Source organism: Electrona antarctica (genome assembly GCF_951216825.1).
Source record: "Electrona antarctica genome assembly, chromosome: 3".
NCBI lineage: Eukaryota > Metazoa > Chordata > Actinopteri > Myctophiformes > Myctophidae > Electrona > Electrona antarctica.
In genome coordinates, this window is record NC_136808.1 from 5214457 (window position 1) to 5225047 (window position 10591).

The 10591-nt window shown below is 40.0% G+C and overlaps 1 protein-coding gene across 1 annotated transcript; it reads right to left on the reverse strand.

Moving 5' to 3' along the window:
• Positions 1-380: 380 nt before the first annotated feature.
• Positions 381-9261, reverse strand: irf8 (interferon regulatory factor 8). Its single transcript, XM_079496856.1, has 9 exons — positions 9161-9261; positions 8566-8742; positions 7740-7929; positions 6324-6409; positions 5458-5569; positions 3165-3212; positions 2521-2913; positions 1926-2041; positions 381-1500 (listed from the first exon to the last, which is right to left on the reverse strand). Exons 1-9 carry the CDS (start codon positions 9161-9163, stop codon positions 1300-1302), a joined length of 1326 nt encoding a protein of 441 aa, XP_079352982.1. The 5' UTR covers positions 9164-9261; the 3' UTR covers positions 381-1299.
• Positions 9262-10591: the final 1330 nt, after the last annotated feature.

Here is a 10591-nt window from a genome sequence, read left to right on the forward strand (position 1 = left end):
CCACAGCACTAAGACTGCACTGCCCATTTGACACTTTGTACTATTTTAGATTACACTTGTTTGCTTTAGTTTGTATTGACAATTACACCCTCAACTGTGAAGTTTGAAGCCACTGTGTGCTTTTTAAAAAGATGATATGGATTGCTTGTGGTTCAATCGTAAAAAAGTGTGTTGATTATGATATCCTTACACTACATTTCTGTCAAATATTCTGTGCATTGACTCCATTGACTGGAGTACAGTGGAGATGCACATCGTCATTTTGCTGCAATGGCAATGAAATAATTCAATTGAGTTGAAATGAAATGAAGCAATACATTTACGAGACCGTTAGAAATCTAGAGATTTATTTAAGTTCAGATAGTCAAAAGAAACAAAGTAAGATTAAGTGAAACAGTGGCAGTTCACCACAGATAGTAAAACCCATCTGTATATGTTTATAACCATGTGAATGATACCCTACCATTGTTTTCATTGCTTTCACAGATCATTTTCCATTGTGAGAACTAATTAATGGTAAAAAACATTTAAAAAAAACACATCCGTCAAAGACGAAAACAGAATGTAAATATTCACAATTAATTAGCAAGTCCCCTTTGCCTAAATCTAAAACAAAAAAAACAACTGTACATGTACTAGTCCTATTCTTTGTGCTACATTTTACTCTTGAGCTTTAATAAAACTCCCCACCATAAAAAAAACAAGGACACACATCAGACACACAAGTCTCGATTAGCACTATATATACACGTTCACGCTAATGCAGTGGTGGAAAGTAACTAAGTACTTTTACTTAAGTACTGTGCTTAAGTAAAATTTGGAGGTATTTGTACTTTACTTGAGTATTTCCAATTTCCAGTACTTTTACTTCTACTCCACTACATCTCAGAGCCAAAATTTGTACTTTTTACTCCACTACAATTATTTGAAAACTTTAGTTACTAGTTACTTTGGAGATTTTAATTTTGATTAGAAAACATACAGTAACCACTTCAACCCTATACATGAAAATAGCCGATCTGTGAGCTTGTAGATCGGCTATTTTCAAAAGATGTTGTACACATTTCGAACTTGTGAAATGGCACATTCTGCACAATGAGTACTTTTACTTTTAGTACTTTAAGTACATTTTGATACCGATACTTTTGTACTTTTACTCAAGTACATTTTCAATTCCGTACTTTTACTTGTAACAAAGTAGTTCTAAATTGCAGTATTGGTACTTTTACTTAAGTAAAACAATTGAGTACTTTTTCCACCACAGCGCTAATGAGGTCCTGTCCGCGTTCCGGCATAAACTCAGGCAGTAATGGGCATGTTGTCTCTGTAGCAGCCCGTCCTTTGGGGCCCACTGTAGCTACACAGGTCCTGGTAGATGTGGGCCATCTGGTCGTTTACCATCTCATCAGAGACGTCCAGACTGGGGCTGTTGTTGCAGTAGGGCTGAGATCGCTGCAGGTTCACGGTCTCAAGCAGCTGCTGACAGTTCACGGCGGTGATCTGGATCATTGGCCAAAAGACATTGTGGTGAGTTAGTTCAGGAAGAAAAGTGTCACAGCAGACAGCATTCATAGTAACGCATTGAAAACACATCAATTTTATTTATTTATTTTTTCCCCCCGATTTTGTAGGCCTCAAGATCAGGTAGATTATAGTTATAGTCATCAATGTACACCGTTTTTAAATGTACAAATATTTATTTTATTTAATTTTTTACATAATAGGTAGTTAAACAAAAACTAGGCAACTAGTCAACTAGTAAAAATGACTAGAAGTTAATGCCCTATGGTGAGTTAGTTCAGGAAGAAAAGCAGACAGCATTCATAGCAAACGCATTGAAAACACATAGCCTACATCATGATATTGTGGCAGGAAACTTGTGACAGTATACTGACTATAGGATCATCAATAGGCCGGTGTTATACCTGGACAATGATTAGTTTGGTCTTGGCGGAGGTGACGTCATGGAGTTCCTCTCCGAAACACAGCGTGACAGTGGGGTCAGGGGCAGGGAACTGGCCCTCCTGGTACAGCTGCAGAGCTGGGGGGGGGGAAAGAAATGTGCATCCAAAGCTGTTTATACAGGCACAAATAGTTTGTTCTTGTGAACTCTCACAAAAACCTCAAATTAATATAGGCCATTTTGGGGCGGGAACCCCTTTGTGTTTTAAACATTATGTTATAATTTAGCTATTGAAAAATAGCAGATCTACAAGCTCGTAGCGCGCCACCGAGTGGCGCGCTACGAGCTTGTAGGTCTGCTATTTTTGAAAAATCGTAAAAATGTGGCGCAAATCTTTGAATATATATTCTTTCTAAGTGAATGTTTTTAACTCAGGCCTAAATGGGTTAAAGGCAAGCACTGATTCTCAAAGTGGGTATACCCCCAGGGGGTCCTTGAGGGGGGTTCCAGAGGGTCCCCCCAGCAAAAAATGAAAAGAACAGTCCACTGGCAAACACATCAATTTGCCATCTTGGCCATGTTTGATGAAAATATGTGGGGCTCATCAAGAGGCTCACCATGAAGGAATCTGCGCGTGTCGAAAATCTGGACGACGGCGTCCCTCTCCAGTTTGCTGGGCACGCTGCCGTAATGGGTGCCCGCGTCACCCAGCCCGCTCCAGAACACACGGCTCTGGCACAGCCTCTTGATGAAGATGCCCTCCTGATTGGCGCGGACCAGCACGCCCCTCTCCAGGTGTCCCAGGAGCTTGCGCGTGACGTGCCGCTGGCGCTCGTATTCGATGAGCTCGGCGGCGGGGAAGTGGACACTCTGCATGCTGTCCGAGCTGTAGAGGGCGCTGCGCATGAAATGGGAGGCCGGGGAGATCCGGCACCCGTCCGGGTGCGACGCCATCGCATCTTGCATGAGCTTTCCACTGTAGTAGAAACTGATCATCATCTGGGAGAAGGCTGGAATATAAACAGAATATACCGCAATTATTTTAATGTATTTTTATTTTTATTTTATTGTTCTCACACTGTTATTAGTCTCTGACTGTCTTTCACTGTTTCACTACGATGTTGCCACAGCTGTATTGTAAATGCATGTGACAAACAAACACAAATATTTGTATGCATCGTCATTAATGCTAAATAAGGATACGGCAGATATTGATGAAGATATGAATGGGAATGTTCTACGGCACAGTATTGGTGAATACCTGAATTCAAAGAGGTCACTGGTGAAGGGTCGTGATGGACTGGGAAAGCTGTGAAACACAGAGGAAATACATAAGAGTATAATCTGGACCTGCTCTCTTTATGTAAAGTGTCATGAGACGACCTATTGTGATTAGTCACTAAATATAATTGACTTGACGTAGCCCATTAGGACATGAGGCCGGTGCTACAAATACAACAAAATACAAATTCACTTTCAAGATTTTTCAAGAAAATAGCCAATGCAAAAATAAAAAATGACACAGATGCTTTCCTGTTTTATTTTATTTATATAGAGGTTTAATGTCTGTCTTTAGTTCAATGTTTGTTTTAGACGCCATTGACAATGAAGGGAAAATGTATTGTCTCTTTATTCTTAAATTAATGGCGTTTAATGTTTGTGTTGGCACCGTTTGTTTAAATCACCATTACATAATATATTAGCGGCCCTCACTTCAAGGTGTGATTTTTAGATTTGTTTTTGGCTTTTCTGCCTTTAGTATCAAGTGACGATGGACAGGAAAGAGGGAGAGAGAGAAGGGGAGAGACATGCAAGAAAAGGTCGTCATAGATAGGACTCGAACACGCGACGCCCTGTCAGGCCAGAGCCTATATGTGGCATGCATGCGCCTGGACCGCTAGGCCAGCGGGCGCCCCGCTTTCCTGGTTTTTAGTAGGTTAGTTGACACCATTAAACTGTGCGTGTAATGATCCTGTTTTTAGTAGGTTAGTTGACACCATTAAACTGTGCGTGTAATGATCCTGTTTTTAGTAGGTTAGTTGACACCATTAAACTGTGCGTGTAATGATCCTGTTTTTAGTAGGTTAGTTGACACCATTAAACTGTGCGTGTAATGATCCTGTTTTTAGTAGGTTAGTTGACACCATTAAACTGTGCGTGTAATGATCCTGTTTTTAGTAGGTTAGTTGACACCATTAAACTGTGCGTGTAATGATCCTGTTTTTAGTAGGTTAGTTGACACCATTAAACTGTGCGTGTAATGATCCTGTTTTTAGTAGGTTAGTTGACACCATTAAACTGTGCGTGTAATGATCCTGTTTTTAGTAGGTTAGTTGACACCATTAAACTGTGCGTGTAATGATCCTGTTTTTAGTAGGTTAGTTGACACCATTCAAATGATCCTGCGTGATCAAGAAACCTCCAACCACATTGTCACATCATTATTGTGCCACATCATCAGAAATGAACGTCTTGGCCAAGAAATAATTCTCATAGTCAGCAAAGTGCTACAGGATATTAGCCAATTCCTCCTTTTCGGAATTCAGTAAACAAACTGTATTTAGCACGGGTCATGTCATTGAGCCATTGCTGTTATTTTTAAACACTTAAACTCTATACACTCTATACACTCCTTTTTCCCTCTTCACCAAACCTCGTCTCCGAAAATAGCCGATCTACAAACTCAACGCATCGCAACGTGATTCGTTATGATGATCCGTTACTGCAATTGCTATTTCTTGTAGATGGTCGGCAAATTTCACGGAACATTCGCCACCAGAATAGGGACACTAGGAGTAGGATCTAAAGTCTAGTTTGTTCACACAAAAAAAGGAACCAACATCATCTTATCTGAGAACAGGGAGAGTGATGAAGTCCCCACATCAGAGGGCAACAATACACAAACTTGTGAAAAGTAACTAAGTACATTTACTGTACTTATAAGTACAATTTTGAGGTATTTGTACTTTACTGGAGTATTTCCAATTTCCAGTACTTTTACTTCTACTCCACTACATCTCAGAGGCAAATATTGTACTTTTACTCCACTACATGTATTTGAACGTTTTAGTCACTATTTACTTTGTAGATTTTGATTATTAGAAAACATACAACTTCAGCCCTATATACATTTCGACCATTTGAAAATAGTCGATCTGCACGTTCACGATGCGTCCGTCGCGATGCGATGCATTGTGAGCTTATAGAAAACGTGAAATGGGATGAGTAGTTCTGTATCGCAGTATTGATATTTTGACGTAAGTAAAACATGTAAGTACTTTTTCCACCACTGCTTAACCCATTCTGGGCGGGAACCCCTTTTGGTGTTAGCATTATGTTATGCTTTAGCTATTGAAAAATAGCAGATCTACAAGCTCATAGCGCACCACCGAGTGACGCGCTACGAGCTTGTAGGTCTGCTATTTTTGAAAAATCGAAGAACGACAGGATGTAGAAGACATTTTTAGAATCTGATCTCAGGTCAAAATGGGTTTAATGTTAACAGCTAACTGGCCTGGGATCAGAGGTGAGAGAAGAGGCAGCTGCTTCCTTACCGCCAACGGTGTTCTGGGGCCAGTACTCTGGACTGGGTTGGATGCCACAACCTTGATCCTCCTGTGGCGACTGGCTTCTCTTCATCATGGGTATATAATCATCACTGGATGTCTGCATTTGGAAAGCAACAGTATTTATTTGTATAATTCTACAAAAAACAAAAAAGGCATGCTCAATCGGTGATATACGTTTGACTGGATGCGGCGTATGTGAAGGAAATGAAAATAAGACAGTGAATATTATGAAGGGTAACAGTCATATTAAAAACTATATTAATAGTATACCGGGGACTTTATGTATTCATTTGGTGTTATGTTGTTGTGTTCTATGTTGTTCTGTGCTATATGGATAAGTGTTTTTCTGTGTGTGCGTGTGTGTGTGTGTGTGTGTGTGTGTGTGTGTGTGTGTGTGTGTGTTTTATTAACCCATTTCGACCGAGACCGATTCTACAATATGTCTTCTAAATCAGTTTTCTGAAAAACCCATGTTTCTATGTCAGTGGTTCTCAAACTATTTCATGTCAAGGACCCCCAAAAATATATGTATTGGCCGCCGACCCCCCATCTGAAAATATGTGATTTCAGTGACCACCCAGAAGAAAAGATTTGAGTTAAAAACGCTCGCTCTGAAAAGAATATATAGGCTATTCAAAGATTTGCGCCACATTTTCACGATTTTTCAAAAATAGCAGAACTACAAACTTGTAGCGCGTCACCGAGTGCCGCGCTACGAGCTTGTAGATCTGCTATTTCTCAATAACTAAAGTATAACACAATGCTTAAAACACCAAAAAGGGGTTCCCGGGCCCAGAATGGGTTAATTAACAAGGTTTTTAAAATGTCAAAAGGAAAGCAACAAATCTCACCTCCACCATCCCTTCAGAGCTGCAGCAGTCCATGTCGGTGGTGTCCCCACAGCTGGCTGCCATGGCCATGCCTGTACCTTTACCAGCTAAACACGAGAGAAAAGATATTTAGTTGTCAATGTGGAGACCAAAAAACGATGTTCCAAACGATGTTCCACTCCCATGGTACACTGGTGTGCCGTTAGATACGTCTGCCTTGGGATTTTGTGACAAATAATTACGCACTGTTTTTTTTTTCCTTTTTTGTGCGTACAGATTTCCCAATACAGAGGCATATTCTATACGTTTTTATTTGGCATTTGTCATTTTTACTTGCACTTTAAATAATGCACGTTACTTGGTTCCAATATACGCACGGCTGGAATGCCGGTGCTGATGGCAGGTGATGGTAGAACACTTCATGCCACTTGATGTCATTTTTTTATTTTTATATAAATCTTTTTATTGAGACATCCCAGGATCAGGTAGACACAGTATAATAGTCATGATCACAGATCATATTCCTTGGGTAATATGACTTGATTTAAAGTAAGTATACAACATAAGATCTGAGGTCTTTTGTTTGCATGTAATAGGTACAGAGATAAATAATAAAGTGACTATGCTACTGAACCCCCCCGAGCCCCTCCCAAAAAGTAAAGGAAATATATATTTTCTCCCCTTCGTTTTTATCACAATCCTATCGTCTGTCGGGTGGAAACCTCAAATGTCCAAAACTGCGGATGTGGATCTGCTACTGTTGATGCTTTTGTGTGACGCTGTGATCAAGTTTAATTTATGACAAAAAAATGGAGATAATATGTTTCTGCCCAAAATGCTCAAATTGAATTCATCCATTTGTAACTCTGAAAGTGTAACACATGTAAACAAATCTGTAAGTGTATGTAGACAACTTCTGCCCAAAAAGAGCCACAAACTCACCAGTGTTGTTTTCGTCGACTAAAACTAAGACGAAAAATGTTCGTCGCCTACCTTTTTCCACTGAGGAAAACTAAATAAAAACTAAGCTATGATGACTAAAACTAAGACTAAATATACTGACAATTTCGTCAACAAATAAAAACTAGACTAAAATGTTAGGAAGGGACTAGTGGACAAGAGATCCAGCATAAGTCATTTTACACTTGGTTGCATGCTGAAAATAGCAGATCTACAAGCTCACAACGCGTTGCGAGCTTGTAGATCGGCTATTTTCAGCAAGTGTAAAATCAGCCATTACGACGGCATCAAGGCACGCAAAAATAGTAAAATACATTTTAGTCGACTAAATCAACTGTAGATTTAGTCGACTAAAATCTAACGATATTTAGTCGACTAAAACTTAACACTAAAACATTCCGGGTGACTAAAATGTGACTAAAACTAAATGAAAACCGTAAATTTGCTGCCGCCAAAAAAACAACACTGAAAACTCACACAGGATCTTCTGCTCCTCCTCGGGAACGATCCGGTAAACCTTGTAGGGCTCAGAGATGTCCAGCTGGGACCTCTCGGTCACCTCCTCGAAGTCCGGGCTTTTATTGAGCGCACAGCGTAGCCTGGTCTTCCACGTTGCCGGTTCGGCCTTGTCCCCCTCCTTAAACTTGCCTTTAAACACAGCCCACGCCTGTTGAAGGACAAATCCAACGTTTAGCAAACCGCTTCATAAAAGTAAAGAGTGTTAGGCCCAGTGGCCCGCAGGGGGCTAGCGGTCCGGGCACCTATAGGCTCCTAATGCAGCCTGGCTGACAGCGCATCGCGGGTTCGAGTCCCAATTCCTGACGAATCTCACTGTGTGTCACTCCCCGTCTGTCTCTCTCTCCTTGTTTCCTGTCTGTCTCCACTTATACTCTTATACTCTATCTATCAATGAAGGCAAAAGACCCCCCCAAAAAAAGTAATGGGTGTAGTTGAGGTTTGAGCCGCGAACACTGCATTCGATTTGTGTAAAGGCCATTGAGGGGAATAGTAGGGAAAAGAATGTTGCATTTAGTTTGAAAGAGACAAGAAAGAATCATGCATGAAATGAAGCAATATGAGGGAAAAAAAGGCTCAGTATTTTTGAAAAATGGAATGAAAACATATGTCTCAGGTCCTATACAGTAGTTATTGTAAAACGGTGTCAATATTAGTGACAATAGTATAGGATACAAAATAACTGATAAAATGAGGTGAGCCTTTTTGGCTCTACTATGAATGATCATAGAACAACAGCTGCTTTATGACCTGCTCTGTTTGGCATATATAGCCTATATAGGCCTACCTTAAAAATGGACGCGTCAATTTCTTGGTTGTAATCCTGCTTCCCGGCGTGTTTCCACGGGATGCGGAACATGGTGAGGGTGTCGTCCTCCCACCGGAGCCCCGGGTACCCCCCGCTGTGGATCTGCTCAATCAGCCACTGCTTCAGCCGCCGACCTCCCGTGTTCGACATGGTCATCTTCATAAAAAGGTTAGATTTAGGTCACAGGTAAAACGGTGGATCCCTCTTGTAAACCAGTGTAATGCTTTATGGTGTCGTCCACTCAGTTAACAGTTTTTGTATTGAGTTATTGTGCTTGAAATGTAGCCTATACTGTGATTCTGCAAAGTAAACTGTTAATAAATACTTCAATCAATCAATACCAACTCTAGCCTAAATAAACTCATAAAATGAACTTAATAATATAAATCAAAGCACATGACACGGCATTGTATTATTTTTAAGACTCGTGAGTTTCAATCAAAGCAATCGTATAATAAATCAAATTTAACCACAACCAATTGCTAGTTGCGTCGATGAGCGTTAAATTAAGATTCGTTTTATTCTTATTTTTACAACATCATAAGACAGATATCAAAACAAATACATTACTAACCATAATAGCCTATGTATGATGAGCAGGTCTTGAGCCGGTATCCGCGGTGTGTGTATATCCTTATAAAGACAGACAGATAATAAATACTGCACTTCTTTACTTGTCATAAAGTGACTTTTACAACAACTCTCCTCTCCATTAATGAAGCATGGCTGGAAGGTGATTGGGCAAACGTCAGGCCAATCAGGTAAGCGCCCAGATTGACAGGCCAAGCCCCCTTCCGGGGGCGTTGTTCCTTCTTTAAGCACAGGCATTTACAAGAAATCACTGACGTTTTAGGTTCATTGAATGAACTGAAGCCTTCAGTTCATTCAATCACCTAAAACGTCAGTGATTTCTTGTAAACACTCAGTCTGAAGGTGTGTGTGTGTGTGTGTGTGTGTGTGTGTGTGTGTGTGTGTGTGTGTGTGTGTGTGTGCGTGTGTGTGCGTGCGTGGGAGGGAGAGGGTAGGGGGGTGAAGGTAATTTGCTAGTTCAGTTTTAGGGCTTTAGTGGATCTGTCTATCTGATATCTGCTGTTGCTCTAAAGCCCTCAGTGGGTGGTGTGTGTGTGTGTGTGTGTTCCTAAAAACTTACGCAATCACACACACTCGCATACACTGCCACTGGCCCTAAACCTTATTATATCTTTGATATCTCACTTTAATTTTCAGCATTTGAACTGAAAATTGAAATTGAAATTATTAATTTCTGACTGTTTTGGTAGAATGCCCCTTTTCCAACTTAGATGTCCTGAAAGACCTGACCTGACCTTAACAAAATGGGTCAAAGTGTCGTACATTAATTGTTGTAATAGAGCTCATTTGTCAATATAAATCATCCTAAATAAATCAGGGGTATTTTATTTATTTGAGAGAGACATGTTGAAGAAAGGAGACATCTTCACATGACAGCATTATATGGAGATTTATATTCTAAATTCTAATCTATTATTCTTAAAAAAAAAAGGACAAATTGTCTCAGTTACATATTGCCATTGTAGTTAGCTACAACATGGAAGAAAATAAAACATTTGCAGTACTTATCTGGAGAGACACATTTTTATATGAACATAATATATTTCCATTCAATTTCCGTCACCTGAAATTGAAATTATGGAAATAAATTATGTAAAATATACATAAAATATTTATTTCAAAAAAAGTGTATATTCAAAAGCAGGGCCACCATAAAGCAGTGAAAGGGCATTGATAACTATATGCAGAGTATCTTAAACCCCATTTTGGGCGGGAACCCCTTTTGGTGTTAGCATTATGTTAGCTATTGAAAAATAACAGATCTACAAGCTCGTAGCGCGCCACCGAGTGGCGCGCTACGAGCTTGTAGGTCTGCTATTTTTGAAAAATCGAAGAACGACTGACATAGAAAACTGTCAGGATGTAGAAGAAATTTTTTGAATCTGATCTCAGGTCAAAATGGGTTAAATGTTGT